At 31.0% G+C, this 24,375-nt stretch overlaps 1 protein-coding gene across 1 annotated transcript; it reads left to right on the forward strand.

Annotated features, from left to right (window-relative positions):
• The first annotated feature begins 367 nt into the window (after positions 1–367).
• LOC111678171 lies at positions 368–8,538 on the forward strand. The gene is made up of 3 exons (XM_023439432.2): positions 368–795; positions 7,732–7,852; positions 7,914–8,538. Exons 1-3 carry the CDS (start codon positions 642–644, stop codon positions 8,095–8,097), a joined length of 459 nt encoding a protein of 152 aa, XP_023295200.2. The 5' UTR covers positions 368–641; the 3' UTR covers positions 8,098–8,538.
• Positions 8,539–24,375: the final 15,837 nt, after the last annotated feature.

A 24,375-nucleotide genomic window follows, 5' to 3' on the forward strand; every position in this document is an offset into this window, starting at 1 on the left:
TAACTGTCCCTAATATCCAAAAAATATCCACTGTATTAAACATTTTGATTTCTTCAAAAAGTAAACATATAAATAATCTTCAGTAACTGAACATATAAATAATTAATTTTTAAACATACATTTATATATTTTTTCAAACAAAAATTTCAATGTAGCTCAAAGATTAGTCGATTGCAGTGGTTGTGGTGCAAATTGTAATTACGCTGAAATAGTTGTTGTTTGTAGGGTGTTTTAAGAAAAGAAAAAAAGAATTATAATGAAGTTCGTTATATTAAATCACAAAAACAAAAGCCAGTCTTTGTGAGTTGTTAGCTTTTTTCAGCACGTATAAATACCGGTGATTGAACAAATTTCAAATTTAATTCAGTGCTCACTTTCGCTTGCAACGGTTCGTGTGATTTTTTCTTTTTTTTATTTAAAATTTGTCTTTTTAAAATTATATTTCATAAAAATACTTAAACACATACAAAAAATAGAACGTTTCCGTTTCATAGTTAAAAGGGTGTATCTGTAAATTCAAAAAAAAAAAAAACGAAACTTTTAATTATTAAAACAAAATTAAAATACACTTAAACATAATCAATCCATTTAAAATAAAAGTTTTGAAAATAAATCAATAAATACCAAAAAAATCAACAAAAATGAAAGTCTTTTGCGGTATTACTGTTGCTTTATTTGTTGTTGTAGCCAGTGTTTTGGCTGCAGGCGAGAAGAATAAAGCTGCCGGTAGCTCCACATCCACGGAAGGTGATATCAAAATCTATAAACGTCTTATACCAGCTGACGTGCTTAGAGGTAAGATACAATTCCGAAAACAAGAAATGTTACAATAAACCCTTCGCTTTTAACTAAAACCAAAGAATATAAATCATATAGAATATTCATCTCATATAAAAACAAAAAGAACGTTACGATTCATCGCTCTCATTTTACGTGTATTTCTTATTACTTTTTGTCAAATCGAGATTATTTATTATGCTTTCAGATTTGTTTGAATTATTATTTTTAGTTTATATATTCTTATTTAGAAAATATAAATCGTAAGTCTTGTATAAAAAAACAAAAATTTCCTTGAATTAAAAAAATTGTTTTAATAATAAAAGCAAGATTTCAACATTTGATAAAATACTAGTGATAAACCTTATATTGTATTTTTTCTATTAAAATTTTTTATATAAAACATTTTTAAAAGAACTTTCTACTTAATATGCTAATATACTAAAAGCTATTTGCCTTTCACAATTTTTTGTGAGTGTGAATAAAAAGAAGTTAAAAAACTACATGTAAACGACAATAAAACTCAAAAACAAATGCAGATTTTGTAAGAATATTATTTTTAGAAACATAAATTATAATTAAAGATGAAGATAAGTTGTTCCCAAGTATGGCACCATACTTGGACATATTTCTTAATTGAAAAAAAAAACGACAAAAAAGCTGAATTACAATGGATATTATAGTGAGAATTCCAATCCTGGTAAACAGTGAATATTTCAATAGATAAGCGCTGGCAAGTTTGATCGTCATTGATGCATTTGACTTTCTTAAATTTTAACGTTTGATATCTCGTAATGTTTTATTAATAACATGACATTGTTTTAAATATATAGAAACATTATGATTACGAAGACTTTGAATATGGGGTTATAAAACACGTCTTGCACAAACCCAAATTTAATAGCATAAATAAAAACCTGTAATATACATATATGTATTTTAAAAATAGACATAAAAATATTAATAAACATAAAATATTTCATATGTATACCAAACCTACAGGACAAAACAATTTACAATCGAGTATCTAAATCATACCTCTTGAGACATATGTATTGGTAATGGGAATTCAAAGTTTTAAAATTACATACTTCTCCACTACGCGTGGTAGAAAACATCGAGGTCGTTACAGCTGGTTGAATTGGACATTATTTAAACAATGTTAATTAAAATACAATGCCCGCAAGGTTTTGATTGTTAAAATAATTGTGTTCACAAAAAACCAAAACCTTGGCTCTAATAAAGCAATAACGTTTATTCCGTTCATTCATTAAATTTATTTATGAGGTTAATTATTTTAGTGCATTTGTGTATGAAATTAAAACAAATATCAAACGTGTTTAAGTAATATGAATGCATCGAAGCAAAACGATGCAACAATTAAAAAAAATATTTTACAATTATCAAGTATTTGACAACTATGACGTGACCCCTAAGAGAACGTAATTTTATTTTACCTGGATTTTTTTCCTATTACTAAAGCTGAAATTATGTTTTAAATAATGTAGAGCGTTGGAATTAAGTCCGACCAGAATAAGCAATGTATTTACGCTTGTATGATTATTAAACTTAGGCCGATTGATGTGCTCCAAGGTAAAGGCCTAACTATAATATGCATACTCTAGCTTAAGTCAGCTCGAGCAACTATGCGAATACATACATATAAACTTAAAGGGCATTCAGACGATCACACTTTACGTACGACAAGTCTGAATTAAGGTCTGAAATGAAATTCCATCCGTATATCAAAAAAGAGAATAAAAGTTGTATGATTTATATATTTTGTGTTTACACGATTGGTATAAAACAATAAAAAAGTCAGATGGAAACAGCTGTTTTACTTTTTTTATATGTGTTTACTAAATATACATCCTTGATCTAATGCGACCTGCTTGTTTTTTGAATCATTTCAAAAAATGAAGAGAGCCATACGACTGTCAAATTTTCCATCTGTATTCTCTCTCAATGTTTGATGGTTTCATTACATATTGCGTTCAGACGATCCCATCCGTGCTCTTCTACACAAACTTTTGACAGATCATGTAAAGCCGGCTTTATGTGTCAAACTATAATGTACTTAAGAGAGTTTATTTGCTTAAGCAAAGAGCTATGTTGGCCGCACATTCTGTACAGAATCTGTTGTTTGTTTATTGTACACAAATAAAATAAAGAAAAAAATGAAAAGGAAAAATAAAGTTAATTTTTTCGATAAAATATTAAATGGGACTAAATTATTTTAAATGCACCTAAGTACATTGTAGCCACCTAAAAGTTTCTTTGGATTTTCTAAAGCACTTGAAACTATTCGTTCGGTTTTGACATTTTCTTAAGCTAGCTTATGCACATTATAGTTGGGCCTTAAGCGATATTTTAATTAATAAATAAAATATAAAAACTTTGAATGATTAAAATGGTTTTATTATTCCTTAAATGGTGTTTTAACAAATTTGGAGTTTTAAAAAATAAAATTACTATGTTGCTTACCTGAGTTTAAACTATATATTTAGCAATAACATATAGCGTCAAAAATAATATATATACATACATAGTATGCTCAATTCACAATCAGCGTAGCGATGTTTCGTTGAGTGTCGTAATATTTTATTATTGTTGAGTTTTAAAAACAAGCCTATAATAGAAAAATATTATGGCATACAACTTTGCGATGCCAATTGTGAATTGCACAATTGTACAACATTATTAAATTACAGTTAATTATCGATTTAGCAATGCAATACTAGTTTAAGTCGACTTGTATGATTAGAAATACATAAATTGTTTTTCTAACTTCGTAGCTGATTTTATTGTTCAAATTTCATTCATTGAGAGGTGTATATGTACGGTGACCAGACGTTCTGTATTATACAGAACAGTACTGTATTTAAGAGCCCTGTTATGTATAAATTATTTTTCGCTAAAAAATGAAAATGTTTTGTATTTTATTAAGTGTTCTGTATTTGTTCAGTATTTCGTTATTTTTTAGTTTTACATAAAAACTCATATGAAATAGAAAAATATAAAAAAATTCTGACACAAATGTAGGTAATACAGTTTTCTTAACTATAAATATTTACTATTTAATATTTGGTTTCTTTTTGTACTGTCCCAATAAACCAATCGATATTATAACGATACCGAAACAATATCACTTAGATGATAAAAACTATCATAAGTGATTTTCGTTTCCGTATCAAGAACGATAGTATTTACGTACTAAATAGTACCTTTCCTTATGATATCGGTTTTCCATAAAACGTTGCATTCAAACGTTTACCTTTATTTTGTAGGAAAAAAAAATAAAAAATAATATTGTAACAATATCGCTTTCAGTAATAAAATATGATATCATAATTGACTTTATAGGACAATACTGTTTCCAATATCATATCGTTCGTATGAATCGAACATGACTTTTTTTCAAACTATTTTCATGCAGAATATTAAAAGTTCATAAAATGTATAACGATATTCATGAAACAATTTCATAAAAGTCCACTATTTACTATTCTGTCGTTATAGTAACAGAATAGTAATCTAATACTAGCAAATATAAAATAAAAATTAAAATGTTAAAAACAAAATCTAAAACAGGAAATAATCATTATTAAATATTATAAACTTTTGTTAATAAAAGCAGTTCATAATATTTATGCTGAAATTTTTGTCTGTAAATAATCAATATAATAATTTTCAAAATTTTATTGACAATAGAAATTTTGACGATTAAAAATAACCTTATTTAGAAAATAGTGGTTTGTGTATTTTATTTTCTCCTGTTCCGTATTTTGCTGAAAAAAATATGGTCACCGTATGTATGAATATCTTATAGTCGAGTACAACTTGTTTTTTTTATTTTTATTTACTGAATGCTGAATGTTGGCGTAATTAAAGTTATGTATATGATCGTTTTTTATCATTGTGTATTAAGCAATTAAACAGAAAAAAGAAAGTTGTTGAAAACTTATGACCATGTTTGTTAGTTTTACAGATTAAATCTATTTAAAACCACAAAAAAATGCATAAAGCCACATAAATAAAACAGTTACATAAATGCAATGTATATAAATTATAAGGTAGTTTTACCAGACCAGCAAATACACTTTCGATTTTTTTGCATGTAGTTTGGCTGCGTGCTGGCACTTTTAAGTGTGGGCATACTGTCATACTCTACATACATACATATAAAAAGTTTAATGAATTCTCTCTATTTTTCTGAATTCGCCGACGACACTATCATCTTTGTCAATGTTTCTCGTCACAGTGACACAAAATTAAAACAGATCAGAGAACACAAATGTTAAACGCTGTTGCTTTCAGAATACAGCTGTTTGTTATAAACAAACACAAGGCTAACATTTAGAAAAATTTTAAAAAGTTTTTGTATTAAAAGTGTTGTTTATTAGGAGGTTATTTTGATTATAGCTAAAGCTATCAGACGAGCAACAATTTTAAACAATCAAATTGTAATCATATGAACAAAATAAGACCCATAAAAACTATTTCCAAATTGTATTAAACATTTATTGGACAAAGTTTTACTGCCTTATTCATAAACATTTATCAATGGTTTATATATAGAACAAATTTTGTATGAAAATTTGATTTATAAACCTTAAATAAAAGTTTATTATTCATACAAATCATCCAACTCTGTTTCTTCAGTAAAGAAGTTAACTGAGTATTAAAAACAACAATTGAAAGTATGCGTCATTCGATATAAAAAATTAGTTTTGTACTAATTACATTACCACATATCTTGGCTGTCCCAAAAAAAGTGAATCAGCTATATTTGAAAATGAAATATTTGTATCAGCTGACTCAAATTTGAAGTATCACGGTAACTTCTGTGTCATTATTTTAGTCCCCTAATATTTTTAAAAGAACCGACATTCTAGAACACAGATAATTAAAAAATTTAAGTAATGAAAATTACCTGAAAAAACAATGATTTTAAATTATAATAAAGGCAAACATCAAAATTAAATTCATTAGCTGTAGTGGTACAGAGTTTTAACGTGAGCACCTGCCGTGTCGGCCTTATCTCAAGGTGGTCTTTTTCATCCACAGGGTAGACTTGAGAACGGTCTACCATCGCCCCTTTGTCTTCAATGAAGACTCAGGTGGCAATTTTTGCACATTGGCTATGACCGGTACCATGCGCAAGTACTTTGCTGGAGTACTCGAGCTATCTAATCTCTTGCCAAAGTGGTCACGTTGTAAGACAACCACACTACTATGGCTCTGTTGATTCGGCAACAGCACCTAGAGACGTAACCGGTGGACCGAAGCACGATCCATCAATAAGCCGTAGACATCGTTCTTACTCACAGTGACACGCTGTGGTAAGTCTGATATGAACAGAGTATACTCTGAACATATCTGGACAAGGAAGGAAAATTAATTGGTACCACTTGTACATGATAACTTTCATCCATCATCATTCAACCCAGCACACATCTCATTTATTCGACACATTTATAGAGAAAAACATACAACACACTCATTTAGGTATACGGGTGGGGTAAGGCCCGCATACCTCTACATTCATTCCGTATCATATACAATTGACACCAACCCATTTCCAACGCTTAGTCCCACAGTCACACCTCTGTGGGGTATCTGTTGATTTTCGGCAACAGCACCGAACTTATCCCGAAATATTGACTATTATCATGCATCAGTCTTTTAACCGCCATTTATACTCTTCCTGCGAATTTGGGTTCAACCAACAGAAACTACGTGGATCCCGAAGGAACCTCAACCAACTGACCAGCCAGGACATAGTCCTGCGGGCAACTGGCCATCCGTAGTACCAGATTATGCGGTGCTCTGGTCTGACCTCTGGCAATCTATGCAAGGACTAAGCCAAACAGTAGACTGAGACAACCAATTTTTCAATCCCGGTCAGATTGGAGGTATTGTGCCCTCTTTATATCCCACTAATAGTTACCCACCAGGATGATCGTAATTCGTATGTTTTGGGTCATTCTTCACGAATGTACCCTTTGTAATCGAGAATGAAGACAGTCGTCACTGTAGCGTCCCCTTTGTAAGCGGGAGCGGAGACAGTCGTCTCTTTACTGTCCTCAAGTAACCTAGAGATTATATTCTTAAAAGTTGTTTTTTGTTGTACATCCGAAAGTATCTTTTGGAGAAATGATTATTACTTTCTACTAATATTCCACTATCTGGTTGACTCAAATTTATAACTTTTGGGTCAATCGTCACTTTATAGAGTAGACACTTGAAATTTTTAAATTTTAGTTCCATTAATATCTTACCACCTGGTTGACTCTAATTCGTATGTTTTTGGTCTTTCGTCACAAATAAACTCTTTGTAATCGAGAATGAAGACAGTCGTCACTTTAGTGCCCCCTTTTCAAGCAAAAGCAATTTTTTTAAGTGTCTTGTGTTTTATAATCAAATAGTTAAAAGGAAACTAAAGATTTATTATGTTTAAATTTATGCACAAATATCTTCAAAAATCTGCCATAAAAGAAACAAACAACAATCAAAACTCCCTAAAATAGTTATTTTATCAAAACACAAGACACATTAAAAAAGTAAAATCTACAAGTACAGCAAAAGCATAAGAGAAACTACGAGAGCTGAAACGCTGTAAGCAGTGTTGATGGTTTCAAATTAATCGCTGTGACAAACTGCTTTAGCAGAAATCATTTCACTCTACTACTATAATTAATGACTTTCTTGCTGTTTCTTCGACTTTAAGCAAAGCTGAAATTTGGGTGCTTTTGCTAATTTTGAGCAAGCATACAAACCCTGTAAAGGAATTTTTTAAGGCTTCATTAAAAATATAAATGTAAATATTTTTTTATTTTTTCGAATTATGTTTCTTTCCAAATAATTTTTTAGATAATATTATTAAGCTCGATTTCGAATTAGATTCTTATATTATAGTACCTAATCTTAAATTTTTATGAATTTTCTTTAAAGATTTCCCTGGCATGTGCTTTGCATCTACACGCTGTGCAACTGTTGAACCTGGTAAAACATGGGATTTGACACCTTTCTGTGGTCGCTCAACCTGTGTGCAAAACGAAGAAGATCCATCCAAGTATAAAAAATTCAAAATGTTTGTAGAAACATGACTAAACCATTTTTCTTAATCATTACAGATTATTGGAGTTGGTTGAGGATTGTGGTCCATTGCCTTTGGCCAATGACAAATGCAAACTTGATACAGAAAAGACTAATAAAACCGCTCCCTTTCCTTACTGTTGTCCCACCTTTACTTGTGAACCTGGTGTAAAATTGGAATATCCCGATATACCCAAAGAAGAACCAAGCAAAAAGGAATAATTTCAAGAGTTAATTTAATCATCTATAAATTTCGTTCACTGTTGTACATTGAAAATCGTTCTTTCAGTATATACATATACACTTGTATCTCATTTCCTATCACATTTCCTTTATATGCTCTTAATCTATTTTTACATCAAATGGATTAAAGACCTTATATACTAATGGTCTTATGCAAAAACAATTATTAAAGTTAACAATGGTTTACTACACACTTTTTTCATATAAAAACAGGTTTTAACAACCATTGTTAACTTAATTATCGTTTTGCATAAGGCGCTAAAAGTTTTATGTAATTATAAGACCTAAGATAATACAATTAACAAAATGTAAACACGTGTACATACATACATATATTTTATAAGTATATTTTTGCCCAATTTATAACAAAACAGAACAAATTAATTTTTAATATTTCAAAAATAAAACACCCAAAACTGATGTCTTCATTTTATGCTTAAAAATGATTTTTCTAAGGTAAATATGTCCGATTATGGAACTAACTAGCGCACCCTGGGTGCTATTATATTAATAGCAAAGCAAAATAAAAAACAACAACGCTAAACGAAATAAAACACAAAAGAAACAAATATGAATGTATAATCGGGCATAGTCGACCATATGATACCCTTAACCAGTATGTTAAAAATGGGGACTATTTAAAAAAATACTTAATGCATTTTACTTGGTCTTTAACTTTATTCCGTAATATTTTTACATATATTGGCAAAAAATGAGATTTTTTTTTTAAAAAAGAGGGCTTAAAGGGGAGTAGGAAAAAATATGGGCCTATCCTTATAAATGCTCGATCATTACAAAAATCGGTAATGTCATTAAAAGTTCTATAAAACTAAGATTTTTTTCGATTTTTGTTGGCATAATAGGACATTTTTTTTAAATTATGAGCCCTATTGGGGGGGTTACGGTTGTACGGAAAAGTTTCGTCCTTGGTCCAAAAAAAGAGTGTGTGCAAAATTTCATCAAATTATCTTGAAAATTGCGACCTGTATCTTGTGCATAAGATTTACATGGACAGCTAGACGGACGGACATAGCTTAATAGACGATTCTAAGCCGATTGGTAGAATTTAAGGTGGGTATAGGACGAATATTTTTGTATGTTACAAACATCACCACAAACCCAATATACCCTCCATACTAAAGTGGTGTAGGGCATAGAAACAAAATACACAAGGCAATAAAACCAACAGACATCCAAACAAATGAAACAAACTACACAGCGCAATGAAACCAAATACTTCCACATCAGGGTTGGCAAATACAATTTTTAAATAGTACAACTCTGCATTAAAAATTGGACCTTTTGTGATTTTAATTTTACCAAATAATAGTCCATCTGGTCCCAAGATTGGTCCATTGCCTTTGTATAGTCTAGCCAATAGAGTATTAGGTAAAGTAGACAATATTTAGGTTACATATTGTCTACTATAGAACAGAATGTATATTAGCCCAAATATATTTATATATAAAAAGTCTATAAATTGGATAATAGAATAATCTATAGACTAGACTATATATTATCTAGTCTTTAGACCAAAGACCAATTAATTACTATGAATTTGAATTCGCATTTTCATTCTATAAACCATACACAGGCGTATAGAGAGGCAGATAAAAAAATCACGCCTACACACACAACATTTGTATTTTTTCTATGAAATTACACTGAAAATAATATTTGGCCATTATAAATTTTGAAGATTAATTTCTTTACATTGAAAGAACATTTCAAATTAAAATGTACAAAAAAGTATCAAATAAGAATGATCTTATTTACTTTCATAGTTATGCATTCTATAAAATTATTTAGGGTAAGAGTTGTTATTGTAAACTATGCTCTTGTTTTTGAAGTTGTGTTTTTTTTTCAAATTACGTTTGCAATTTCTGAAACAAAGCGACATCAACCTACTTTGTTGAATGCTGCCAAGCAACTAAGTAAAATATTTGTATTTTTTACGCTCTTCTTGAGAAGTTCGTATGCGATCGTGCTGTATACATGTAAATTGCCGAAAATCTTCGTATTCAGAACAATACTAGCGCCAGTGTTGCCATAACGGCATTAAAAGTGCAATTCTAGCACTTTTTTTCGTCGGCTGCACTTATTTTTTAGAAAAAAGAGCTAGATGCATTTTAGTACTTTTTCGTTTTTTGCTAGAAATTTTTAGCATTAAATGTGCATTTTTGGGATTTTTTTTTCTATTTTGCACTTTTTATAATTGAAGAACTTTAAAGTTTAATTTTCTAGAGAACTGCAAAAATTTAGTTTTGAGATGTTTTGTGAAATTTTAAGAAATTCTCACAAAAATTGTTTGCATATGTTTATTGTAATTTATAATTTACACTGTAAAATTAATGAAGAAGTGAATTATTTTAAATATTATTGTGCAATAATTGTGAAAATTTTTTGAAAAAATATGCTTAAAAAGCGTTGTTTTGCTAAAAATTTGGTGTCACTGCAATGAAGTAACTACATGCTAAAAAGGCTAACATCTTCCAAAAACATTTTTTTAAAAAAATCATTAAAATTGAAAATATACCTACAATAAAATAAAAATGTATTAGCATGTAAAAACAGGAAAATGTTCGGGAATGCCGAATCTTACATACGCACCAACACAACACTTTTTACCAAGATTTGCTCATTTATTAGATTTATGCTTAAATTTTATTATCGTGTATAGGTTTTATTTTGAGAATACAATATTAATGGTTTGGATCGCGGACCGAGCTCTAAGAAGAATGTTTTAAAACAAATAATTTTTTCGAATGTATCATAATACTAATATGTTTTAATAATTTATTAGGAATAAATTTATTTTCTGAAAGAGGATTTACATATATAGAGGTAAACTTGATTATGAAGAATTTGATCACATGATTTTAAGCAAGTTATTATGGACGCTTTGATATAATATAGACCGATTCTTATGGAATTTTATAGAGGCATTAAGGATCCTATAAAACTTATTAAGGTTATATTTAATTTTGCATCATCCTTCAGGAGTGTTGTTAAATTTAGAAAAAATTGGTACCGATTTTGGGGTGCTTGTGTTACTTTTGGGAACATATCAATCAACTCAAAAAAAAAAAAAGATTCAATATAACTAGTTCTTTTTATTCTTACAAAATTTCTGACCGAAAATAATAACAACATTTCATTTAGTTGCTTGGTAGCATTCAACAAAGTAGGTTGATGCTTGTTTGTTTTACAACAGTCATGGGCAAACACATACCACCATGTGTATATTTGTGGGCGTTAAGCAGCAGAGAGATGACTGGACGTTATAACAAAATGGTCGTACACTGAGAAAAGTGTACCACCATTTTGTTATAACGTTTTCTATTGCAAATACTTTTTACGACGAGAAAAACTCATGAAATTTTTGGGCATTTTAAACCATATACCGGCGGATAGAGAGGCAGATAAAAAAATCACCACTACCCACACACTATTGCCATTTTTTCATTGAAATAGCACTGAAAAAAATATTTGGTTATTTTTAATTTTGAAGATTAAATTGCATTACTGTAAAATGCGAATATTTATAAACAATGTGTAATCAATGTACTTAAGAATGATAATTTCTTCAAATAGAAACAACATTTCTAATTAAAATGTACAAAAAAAGTATGAAACAAGATTAACTTATTTACTTTCATTGTTATGCATTCTAGAAAATTATTTAGAGTGTACGTTGTTTTTGTAAATTATGCTCTTGCTTTTGCAAGTTGTTTTTTCAAATTGTGTTTGCAATTTCTTTAACAAAGCGACATCAACCTGCCTTGTTGAATGCTGTCAAGCAACTAAATAAAATATTTGTATTTTTGATGCTCTTGTTTAGAGGTTCGTATGCGATCGTGTTGTGTACATGTAATTTGCCGAAAATCTTCGTTGTCAGAACAATACTAGTGCCGACGTCTGTTTTAAACAAAAATGGAATAAAGGGAAAGAGTTTTTTATTTAAGAAAAGTAGTAGTATTTTTAAAAAGTAGTATTAAATAAAACTACTGAAATATCATTAAGAAAATCACGACTTTCTATTCGATTTCGAACTTTTAAAGGATATTACCGAGATATTAACTGAACTTAATTTAAAGTTCAACTAATCTATCCAAATCAATGTTTCCTTTATATTCCTTAATACGCAATAAGTCACCAATGTGTTGATCGGTTAACCTATTCCGCAATTTAGTTAAAATCAGTTTCATACTTGAGAATGCCACCTCACAGTTATATGTGGTGCCAAACATGGAATATAGCTTATATATTTCGTTTTTATACCCTTCACCTTCGTGAGAAGGGTATATATAAGTTTGTCATTCCGTTTGTAATTTCTATACCCTATAAAGTATATATATTCTGGATCCTTATAGATAGCGGAGTCGATTAAGCCATGTCCGTCTGTCTGTCTGTTGAAATCAGTTTTTAGAGGACCCCAGATATCGGAAATTTTAAGTCTTGAAATCTGTCATTGTAATTCTTTTTTATGGACTCAACTATTTTGGCGTATTTCTGAATACAATCAAACGTATTAAAATTAAATTCTATGAATATTGATGAAGTTTTCTTAAGATTTGATATACTATTACTTTTTAATTGATTTATTAAGAGATCTAATTTTGTACTAAATTGGTGAATAATTCTATTCAAATGAAATATTTTTATATTTTTACCTTGCAGGCATAAATTAAGGTCATTTAATATCTCGGTAATATCACATAAAAGTGCGAAATCTAATAGAAAGTCGGGATTTTCAAGACAATTAGTAAGGTGTTTTGTATCTTTATTGGATAAAGTTTTTTAAAATTCAAGTACTTCTTTTCTTAAATGGAAAAGTCTTTCCAAACTTTTGCCTCGACTTAGCCAGCGGACTTCGGTATATAAAAGTAAATCTCCATAATCCGAATTAAGGTTTTCTAGAAAATCTTTAAATTTTCTGTGTGTCAGAGAATTGTGCCCCCTCTTATTATATTTATTATTTTTACAACAACATCCATTGTATTTTTCATACCCAACTCTTTGTAGAAAAGAGCTTGTTGGTGTATGACACAATGGAATGCTGGGCAATTTATTCCATTTTTGTTTAAAATGCCCAAAAGTCCTTTATTTTTGCCTCTCATTACCTTTGCTCCATCCGAACATATTGAGGCTAATTTATTTTTGTCAGCAAATGCAAAAACATTAACATCTAATGCATCATACAGAATTTGTCCTGTTACATGACCATGAAGTGAAACCACTTCAAACATTTCTTCGAAGCACTCTAAATTTGCATTAAGTGTTTTAATACAAATAATTAACTGGCAAATATTATTGATATCCGTACTCTCATCTAGAGAAATCGAAAAATATTTGCAATTAATTAATCTTTCTTTTGCTGACATTTTAATAAATTTGCTTATATCTTCCGTTCTTCTTGTTATAGTACGACGAGATAATGGTATATCTTGGCAGAGTTTCATAGTTTCATGGCATTTTTCTTCAAAACAACTCAAAATATCTGTAGTTAAATTTAAGAAAAAAATGCCATCCTCAAATGGGCGACATTGTTTTGCTAACGATAAAGCAACTACATAAGATGCCTTTTTATGAGGCAATGATTTTTTTTGGCTATTTAAAGGAAGATTGTTGCAATTATTTGCTGTTGTTTCATTAATTATAAATTTTAAGAAAAACTCTGCTTTTAATTGCAACAACTTTACTTTTCTGTCATGTCCCCTAAGGTCATTTAAGGGTCCATGGCAAGTTTCATAATGCCTTTTCAAAAAAAAAAATAAAGCTTTTCTACACGACGCATTGTGCCTCACCGTCCATGTTTTCTATAAAAAAGAAATCATTTTCCCAATTTATATCAAACATTTTGCTAGGTGTAATAAAAGAGAAAAAATCATAAGCATAAACAAATCCGCAACGTGATCTTGCTTCTACAAAAGCTGAACAGCAACTAATATGACAAGTGGTCATATTAGTAAAACACAGACACACTAATACACACAAGCTTATAGTGTAGGTGTGTCAACAAAGCGTCAGCAGAATTTCTTGGCCTATGCACGCGTGCATTAGAATTTCAGTTTTGCTCGTGACTATTTTACAAATTTAAACACAATTTTTGAAAACAAACACATTACATGCAAAAACAAGAGTACAATGTGCAAAAACAACGTACACTCCAAATATTTTTGTGAAATGCATAACAATAAAAGTAAATATCATTTTACTTTTTGATAATTTCTTTTCTTTGGTACATTTTCAATCAACATTTATACTATGTGAAGAAATTATCTTTTTTATGTTCATTGATTGCCTTTTATTTGTAAAAGTTTAAATTTTACTGTAATTAATCTTTGGAAATGGAAATAGCCAAACCTTTTTTCAGTGCAATCTCATTGCAAAAACGTCACTTATACGTGTGTAGTGGTGTTTTTCTTTATCTGCCTCTATTTCTGGGGGACTATGATCTAAACCATAGTCCCCCAGAAAAAGAGGAAATTGAAAAACTACAAACATACAAAAAATTCAAAAGTGTATTAGCAAAAGACAATCAGCTGCTCTGTTAACACTACCTTAATACTACGGTACATAAAGAGAGCTCCGTATCCCTAATCGAAATTTAACAAAAACTTTAGATTATAAAAATGTATATGCACATGTATGATATGAAATGATATGTGTGGCATCACTGGATTACTTGTTTACTTTTTATGTTTTGTTTCTTGCTTTGTTTGTTTTTTATTCAAGCATACGTGCGCGTGACTTTTGTTTCTTTGCATTAGTAACAACTTTAAACGCTTATAGCTTCCAATATTCTGAACCGATCTGACATCTACGAAGAAATACCTTTAAAATGATTTGGTCAAATCGGATGTACACTGTAAGAGTAAAAGGGGACACAAAAAATTGCTTTGCCTATTAATTATATAGATACCTTGATCTAAACATACAAATCGAAAGACACAAAAAAAGTAAGAAAGTAAAGTATTTTATTGAGACTTTTCTTTTTCTTTTACACTGATAAGTGAGATACAAAATCGACATTGATGTACAACTTAAAACTATATATGTGTCTTCTTCTAATACACTTTGACCTGGTTCACACTAGGAAACTTTTTTTGGAAAACTTTTATTTTTTGTGTTTGAGTGAAAGAAAAAGACATATCATGAGTAAAAGAAAATCACATCTCTTTCTCTCACACACAAAATCAAAAGTTTCCCAGTGTGAACCAGGACTTTAAAAGATGAAAGCAACTAGCTAAGTGCCGGTCCACACTTGGAAACGTTTTTTTGGGATACTTTTGATTTTTGTACGTGAGATAAAGAGAAATAAATATCAACCATCTCTTTCTCTCACACACAAAATCAAAAGTTTCTCAACAAAAGTTTCCCAGTGTGAACTAGGTCTAAATAAATAAATGTTATTAACATTGAACTGTCAAAAAGATAAGCAAACGATGCTTGCTCTCGGCATTTACTATAACAAACAGAGAAAACTGTTAAACAAAATAAATACATAAAACTACATAACACTTAAAACTAAATAAACAAAACTGTAAAATCATTGGTAAACAGGGAAAACCGATATCAAAGATAATCCTCATAATCGAAGAAATACATACATTGTATGTATTCAACAAAAGTAATAGATTACGTTACAAAAAACAGTATGCACTATGTTGTTATTTCACATATAAATAACAACATCGTGGTGAAATTATCCCTTATGGACTCCCACAATAAGACACAAAAAAACAAAAACCAACTAAACAATACAATAAAACCAAATATACGAACAGAAACCATAAAAAACAAAATACACAACTAAATGAAACCAACAGACACCCAACAAGTGTTGCCATAATAGCAATTAAAGTGCGATTCTAGCATTTTTTTTTTTTTAAGAAAAAAGTGCTAGATGCTTTTTAGCTCTTTATCGTCTTTCGCTAGATATTTTTAGCATAAAAAGTGCATTTTTGGAATGTTTTCATTTATTTTGCATTTTTTATAATTAAGTAATTTTAAAATTTACTTTCTTTTAGTAACTACAAAAATTTCGTTTCTAGATATTTTTAAAAATTTTAGGGAATACGCACGGAAACTTTGTATATGTATGCTATTACATGAAAGGTGAACCACGACTAAAAAAATGTTATAATGAAAATTTTTTACACCTAATACCAATGCTGAAAATTTTTTAAATCGATAGATTGTTAACGCTTTTTAGTTCATAATTCTCTTAATTATAAAACTATCTGTTTAAAAACCTGCAGATTTAAATTCATATAATCCTAAACTATTTTTGTAGCGACTAGGCCTCATTTGATTCTAATTCTATACCATGTTTAAAAAAAATAGTTATGTAAACGTCCATAACTAACTTAACTCACTCACTCCAAATTGTATGAGGATTGGTCCATATTTGACTCTAGCCGTCATATAACACTTGTTTTTATGCTTTAAACCACCATATTCGGGAGACAAAAATATTGGTTCTAAATTAAGTCTACCAATTTTCAACATAATTTGATGAAATTTGGCACATTATTTTTCATATTGTGATTTATATAAAAACAAATAATATTTGTATGGAATTGAGTGAATTGGAATTGAGTGAGTTTAAGTGATTTTCAGAAGTGTACCTTATATCGGAACTATGACCAAGAGACCAATTTGTGCAATTTTAAATAAGATTTTGGATAAATACGTATCACGTATTATGTGAACAATTGCAAATCTTATGCTTATGCTTTTTATACCCACCATCAAAAAAGATGGGGGATATATTGTTTTTGTAATTCCGTTTGTAACACATTGAAATATTCGTCTAAGACCCATAAAAGTATATATATTCTGGGTCCTTATTAGATTCTAAGACGATCTAGCCATGTCCGTCCGTCTGTTGAAAACACGATAGAGTCCAAACGGAAGCAGCCAAATTTTGCACAGTTACTTATAGTTGATGCAGTTTGTTTGGTATTGAAAATGGGCAATATCGGTCCACGATTTCGCCTAGCCCCCATATAAGGCCTCCTTTAGAAAATGACATTATCGCCCATAACTGACTAACAAAAGCATCAATAGCGGTGTAATTCGGCACGAACATGTTTTATGGGGTCATAAATCTTTTCGTAGAATTTTATAAGAATCAGTCCATAATTGACCCTACCCCCTATACAAAGTCCCCTTCAGAAAATGACTTTATTGCCCATAACTGGCTAAGAGAAGCATCAATAGCAGTGAAATTCGGAACAAACATGTTTTACGCTAACATAAATCTCTTCGTACAATTTTATAAGGATCGGCCCATAATTGACCCTACCCCCATATAAAGTCCCCTTCAAAAATTTCTTTATTGCTCATAATTGGTAAGACAATCATCAATAGCGGTGCACTTTGGCACAAACATATTTTATGGATACATAAATCTCTTCGTTAAATTTCAAAAGGATCGGTCCATAATTGACCCTACCCCCATATAAATTCCCATTTCAAAAATTACTTTATCGCCCATAATTGGCTAAGAGAAGCATCAAAAGCAGTGAAATTCGGCACAAATATGATTTACGGGAACATAAATCTATTTGTAGAATTTTATAAGGATTGGTATATAATTGACCCTATCCCACCTATAAGGTCCCGTTCAGAAAAATGTAATGCTCATATCTACCTTAAGAAGCATATATATAACAATAATATTCGACATAAAAAACTATTATAGCAACTAAAATCAGTTTCTTAATTTTATAAGGATGGGTCCATTATTGTCTAACTCCCCAAATAAGGTCCCCTTTAGACAAGGAATTCATCGCCTAGCTTGTACTTTTTGTATGTACTTTTTGAAATTACTATAATGTTGAACCTAGAAATATGAAATTAAGTATGTAGAGTCTGGATTAATTGAGAACCCATAAAATGGGACTTTTTGGTACCTTTTGCAACTGTTACTTTTTATTTTTTGTAACAAAATTCGTACTGAATGTTTCGGTATTTTCGGATTTTTGCTCATATATTTTGCTGCTTTTAAATAGCGATCTTCTCGAAAGCATGTCCAACAGAATAATTAAAGATACGGATCTCACCGATATCTGGGGTCCTCCAAAAACTGATTTCAGTTACAAAAATAAAATGTGATTTACTTTTCATAATTAAACATTTAACATAAAATGTACCTTGCTTCAGATATACTTTAGCCATTTATTTTTGAATGGATATTTAAGTTTATTTTTGAAGGGTTTTTCGCATGTTTTCTTATACTAATAATGCCTTTCGCTTGAAACTGTTAATGATTTTTTCTCATACTGGCTGAAATTTAGTTTCTACAATGATCAACCTGAAGAATTATGATGGGTTAACGTTTTATTTGGATTTTAATAGACTTTTGTAATACCCTAAGCTGATAATCCGTTATTTGCTACTACTTATGGGACTCTTAATATTGTTTTAATTATTTTTAAAAATCATTTGGCTGGGGAGCCAAAAAGTTATCAATTTTTTAATGTAGAGATAAGTATGTAAAATATATTTATTTAGGTATTATGTCTGTAATATATAATTATTGGCCTTGAAGGCTTTTTATATTACTTTGAAATAATAAAATAAATAAAGAGCGGAAATTATCCACAAAAGTTTCTTATAGGTTGGGTTTGTTTGGTACTGACTGAGGGCAATATCGGTTGTAGATTTCGCCCTATACAAGTGACCCCCCATAAAACTTCTAAAATACTTATAAATACGTTAAATATGAAGCAATTTCCATGAAATTTAGCACAAGTCAGTTTTATGTACCTAAACATTTTATCATATAGAATGGCGGACACCGGGACACATTTGACCCTAATCCCCGTATACGATTCTTAAAATACTAGTAAAGCAACGAAATTGACACAAAATATTTTTATAATCGGTCCATAATTGACTCTACCTACCATATAAGGTCCCCTTCAGATAATTACTTTAACGGTCATTACTGGCTTAAAAATATCTGTATGGCAATAAATTCGACACAAACAAGTTTTATAGGAACCTAAATTTCACTATAAAATTTTATAAGAATTGGTCCATAATTGACCCTATCTACCATATTAGGTTTCTTTCAAAAAATTACGATAACACTCTCAGAGCCAATGTTAGATAAACAAAATAAATAAATGTATTATGTTTATCTCAGGAACAAAACCCCAATTGACAATGCAATGAAATTTAGAAATAAAACAATTAGGATTTGGAAAAAAGGTGCTTATTGAAGGGTAATATTACCTTAGGCTTTGGATGTTGGAAAAACAAGAAGAGCAAAAATCTTAGATTAGAACGGAAGCTACATTTTAGACACCTTGCCAAGTTGAATGTTGGTTTTGGGCGTTATGAGGGAAAGAGTTAGTTTCAGTTCTCATACTTTTAGCCTTTATATAGATTAGAGCAAAAAGGGAAAACTTTGCTCATCCCTTATATTAAGGCCAAAAGAATGGAGTAGGTTTTTGACATTAACATTGCCGCCCCCTTGCAGGATATGTAAGAGAAAAAGTGGAAGGAATCATCTGGGCCGTGTCCAAGATGTCGCTTCTGTTTATGAATAAAAAAGAAATGGTTATTAACAGTTCATTTTATATAAATATAATTCATTATTTCTTTCTTTTTATAATTGTTTTACAATGTAGTTAGTATATATGATTTTAACATATTATATTCATTAGGAATAAAAGTGAAATTCATAAATTATAGAATATATGGATGTTTTATAGTTTGCTTGAGTCGCCACGAGTTAGGAGAGAGTTTTTCATCCTTAATGACCACCATAACGCCTTCCTGAAGATTGACCTCAGGTCTTTGCCATTTTAGTAGTTTGTTCATCTCTTTAAGTTACTCATTTTTCCACCGCAGACAGAATTTTTGATGTATAAGTTTGAGCCTTTGCCACCTATTTATTAAGGAAATGGATGAATCATCAGCGGATCGATGGGTGAGAGAATGGATCATTTGAAATTGTTGAAATCGGCCTGGAATCAAAACATGACTCTATATTGGAAAATAAAATGCTTAACTCCTTGAACGTATATCAGATATAAGGAAGTATGATAGGATGTTTCTCGTCAAAGATAAGTCCTGGTGAAGATTCTAGTCGACTACACGAACGGATTATTCCTTCTGCATGAAGAAATGGATTTAAGTTCAAGATTGTACTAGTTTTCGAAATGTTTTGTCGACTAGAAAGGGCTTTGTACTCATTCGGATAGGACGTATAAGTTTTAACTAAGCATATTTCGGATTTGGATAGCAAAAGTGAAGTTTTATGGAAATTGGAACGATATCGACGTATTCGCATCAGAGTTTACGTGTCTCCAATTTCAGCAAGAAACGACTTGAGTAATCTTTGTTACTCTGTTTGCGAAAAATGTTTGCCAACAACAAGACGGTTTTGCAAGCCAAGACAGTACAATTGTGGAATGCGTCCAACAAAAATGGGAATGTTGGTTGAGATCTAACAGTGGAAGTAGATTATCTATCATCTCCGCTAAGAGTACTGCACCACGAAGTTCTAATCGCGGGATAGACAACATTTTAATAGGAGCCACTTTAGTTTTAGAGGCTATAAGATGAGGAAATGGAATTGAAGTCTGCTATTTGGATATATAGTGCCGCCGCGTATGCCTTTTCTGACGTATCGCAGAATCCATGAAATTGGATTTTGGCATCTGGATGATAGTCAATGGAATACAAATGGTATTGATAACAGAATAATTTGACTGAAAGGTTTTCCATTGATTAAGATCTGGAGAAAGATTTTCATCCCAACCAGTACCATAATGCAAGGCGCTAGCCAGCCAGCAGGATCAAATAACCTGGCAATGTTGGATAAAAGTTGTCTTTTTGTATAGTTTTCGGTTTCTGGAAACGGATTAGCAGCAATGTAAAAGTTATCTGCTCACGCATTCCATCGTATTCCTAATGTTTTTGCAGAACTGCTGTCTTCTAACTTCAGTAATTCCTCATGGAGTAGATGGTCCTGTTTAAGATCAACTAGGATTTCTTAGAAATTGGATGTTCACTTTCTCAACGAAAAGCCAGCGGAATCTAAATCGCAAATTGGACTATTTGAATCACTTCGGAATAGTATTCGTTGCACTTTGAGAATGATTTTCATCGACCAGAATCTGCCTATACATCTTCTGTATGTCAGCATTGAACACAAATCGATGAAATCTCCAGTTTAGAATCAAAAGGGCAAGGTCATTTTGGAGAATTGGACCCACATGGAGTAAAGAGTTTAAGCTTTGCCCATTAGAAGAAGGAGCGGAGGCATTAAAAGCCACAAGAACCTTGGTAGAAACACTATCCGGTTTGATAACCGCTCGATGTAGTAGATAATAAATTCTTGTACTTTCGGATAGGTTAGGAGAAGCGACTTTGAACCTGTGATCTAGGGTCTAATAATCCAAAACTACTTTATCATATTCAACTTTAAAATCTGGAGTACGACTCAGTCTAGCTTCGTTTCGAAAGAATTACGCCATAGCGCATGACCTTGAATGTCCTAAAGTCAAAGATTCTGGATTTTCGTCCTTAAATGGAAATTGATATATCGACCTTCGGAATTCCTTTTGGTAGTACAAGTATATAGATCTTCGCAAGCCTGATCAGATGGGGACATAATGTTCTTTCTTGGAAGATCCTCTACCTCCCAGAATCGAGAAATTTCTCTATCTAAAGAAATTTCACAGTAGTTCGAAACTATTGTTCTACTTGGAATATTATTTTGTAAAATAGGACCTGTAAAAATCCATTCAAAGATAGTTTCTTGCGCTATTCTGATCGAATAACAGAGTGGAAAATGTCACCGCCGATAAGAACATCATTCTTTGAATTGACGTAAAATTTAGGATCCGCTAACGGAATGTTTGGAGGATTAGACAATTTAGACTTTGGAACCGATTGAGAAGAAAGATTGAAAGTTGCAATTAAAACATGTGTGTTTTTTTGTACAGTTTCTCACATTGTGAGTTTTCGAGAAACAGTTTATACACAAACCTTCTTTCTTTATTTCTTCCAATCGTTTTTGTTGATCCATCTTCAGAAATTTGGGACATTTGCGAATCGCGTGATTCTCTTTGGGACACATTTAGCATTTGGGAATCGTAACTTTGACTTGGAAGGAGTGGACTCGTTGGTTCGAATTGGAATTAGGTTTTGATTTCAAATCACTATTTGGAAGAATTTGAACCTCGAATTTTAGACACTGACTCTAAGGTTCTATAGCGATTTGTAAGAAATATATCTAACTCGGACCATTTGGGAATAGAAGTTTTATCTCTTAACTCCTGTTCTCATAACGTCAAAGTATTCTCGGGGAGTTTACTAGTGCAAATAAACACGAAAATCGGATCCCAAATACTTACATTAATGTCGTAAAGTGATAATATCGTGATACAAGAGTTTATTTCTCTTTGTAAATTCTTTATTGCTTTACCAGATTCGAAACTTCAAGTTTGAAGGCTGAAGAGGATCTTCAATTGACCATTTACTAAAACTTTTCGATTTTTAAAACGAGAACAAAGATTTCTCCAGGCAATATCAAAACCTTGATGACAATTTCTCGAGCTTCGCCTTTTGTTTTCTGTGTTAAGAAAAACAATTTTTCCACTTTACGTGCCCGAGAATTGAAAACGACTGCAGAAAACGTATCCCGGAAAGTTGGCCACGAAGAATAATCACCATTGAATGTATCTATTTCAATAGGAGGTAGATAGAGACTGTGTGACTCGGAAGGGATTAAGTTTTGGACAAAATCATTTGAAGAAACTAGAGGAGCCGTAATATCAGGGTGTCTCGTCACCTCTTGAGGATTGGGATTTGAACGGAATCTTAAGGAATCGGAAAGCTCATACAACTTAGCCGAACAATTACAATACGTGGTGTATGTGCTCTTGTATTTCGACATAACCGATTCTATGTCGATTGGCTCCTCGAATTCGCCAGCCTTTTTTTCCGCTTCGGCTAAAAAATTGTCATAGGCGACACTAATTCGACACCAGTTGGACTTTAGTTCATATAGATGTACTTGAAGGGTGTGAATCGAATCCACAGGATATTGGTTGGCATTAAGGTCAGCTTCAAAAATATTAATTTAGTTTGATCCAATATTTATAACCATATAATTGTTTGTATTTAATGTCGCTGTACTCGTATTTTTAACTCAGTCATGAGGTTTAAAGTAATTTTCTGGAGAAACCCGAAAATGGGGGTTTGATAGTTATCGACCCATCCTCATTAAATTCAGTTGAAAAATTTCAGTTCCTATAAAACTACCGTAATTTGGAAGAACTTTTCAGCCATACATTAACGTTAAAGTTATTTTCTAGAGTGAATCTTATATAAGAATCAATTATAGATCGATTTTTATAAAATTTTGTTCATAAATTATATTTGTAAAGAAGTTTTTTATTCGAATTTCATCGCCTAAGTCGTAATTTGAAGCAATTAATGAGAGTTAAAGTAGTTTTACTGAAGTGGTCATTTATCGATCCATCTTCATCAATGTCGATAGGAAGGTTTCACTTCCCATAACATTTGTTCATGTTGAATTGCATATATCTACTCGTATTTTTATGCAGTGGTGTTAATGGAGCCCTAATGTGGCTCATACAAAGATATTTATGTGAAAATTCATCGCTGTAGTCTATTTGAGCGTTACAGTCGCTATCTGAGGGGGACCTTATATGTAATAAGGTAATGTAATCGCATTTTGAGTCAGTAATGAGCGTTAAAGTCATTTTCTAGGGTTAATTAAGGACCGATCCTTATAAAATTTGATAAATAGCTTTTGGCTCGCACAAAACTTGTTTATGTAGAATTTTACTGGTGCACTCACATTTTTGAGTCAGTAATAAACCTTAAAGTCCTTATATATGTGGGGTTTGGGCCAATTATGAACCGATCCTTATAAAATTTTACGAAGATATTTAAATTCTTTTAAAACATGTTTATGACGAAAATCAATGCTTCTCTTAGCCAGTTATGGGCGATAAAGTCATTTTCTGAAGGGGAAAACGTGGACCGATATTGCCCACTTTCAATAAGAATCGATCATTATAACATTTGATGGGGATCTTTTGGTTCGTACGAAAGTTGTTTATGTAGAATTTCACCGCTTTTTAAGTCAGTAATGAGCGTTAAAGTCATTCTACGAAAAGATTTATGTGCCCATAAAACATGTTTGTGCCGAATTTTACTTAGCCAATTATGAGCGATAATGTCATTTCCTGAAGGGGA

Source organism: Lucilia cuprina, chromosome X (assembly GCF_022045245.1).
Source record: "Lucilia cuprina isolate Lc7/37 chromosome X, ASM2204524v1, whole genome shotgun sequence".
In the NCBI taxonomy this organism is placed as follows: Eukaryota; Metazoa; Arthropoda; class Insecta; order Diptera; family Calliphoridae; genus Lucilia; species Lucilia cuprina.

Excerpts from the sequence above, each read along its gene's own strand:
- LOC111678171 (XM_023439432.2), top strand. The coding sequence starts at position 642 with ATGAAAGTCTTTTGCGGTATTACTGTTGCTTTATTTGTTGTTGTAGCC. Across the intron at positions 796-7,731 it reads ACCAGCTGACGTGCTTAGAG|ATTTCCCTGGCATGTGCTTT; the intron begins GTAAGATACAAT and ends TTTTCTTTAAAG. Across the intron at positions 7,853-7,913 it reads AACGAAGAAGATCCATCCAA|ATTATTGGAGTTGGTTGAGG; the intron begins GTATAAAAAATT and ends TAATCATTACAG.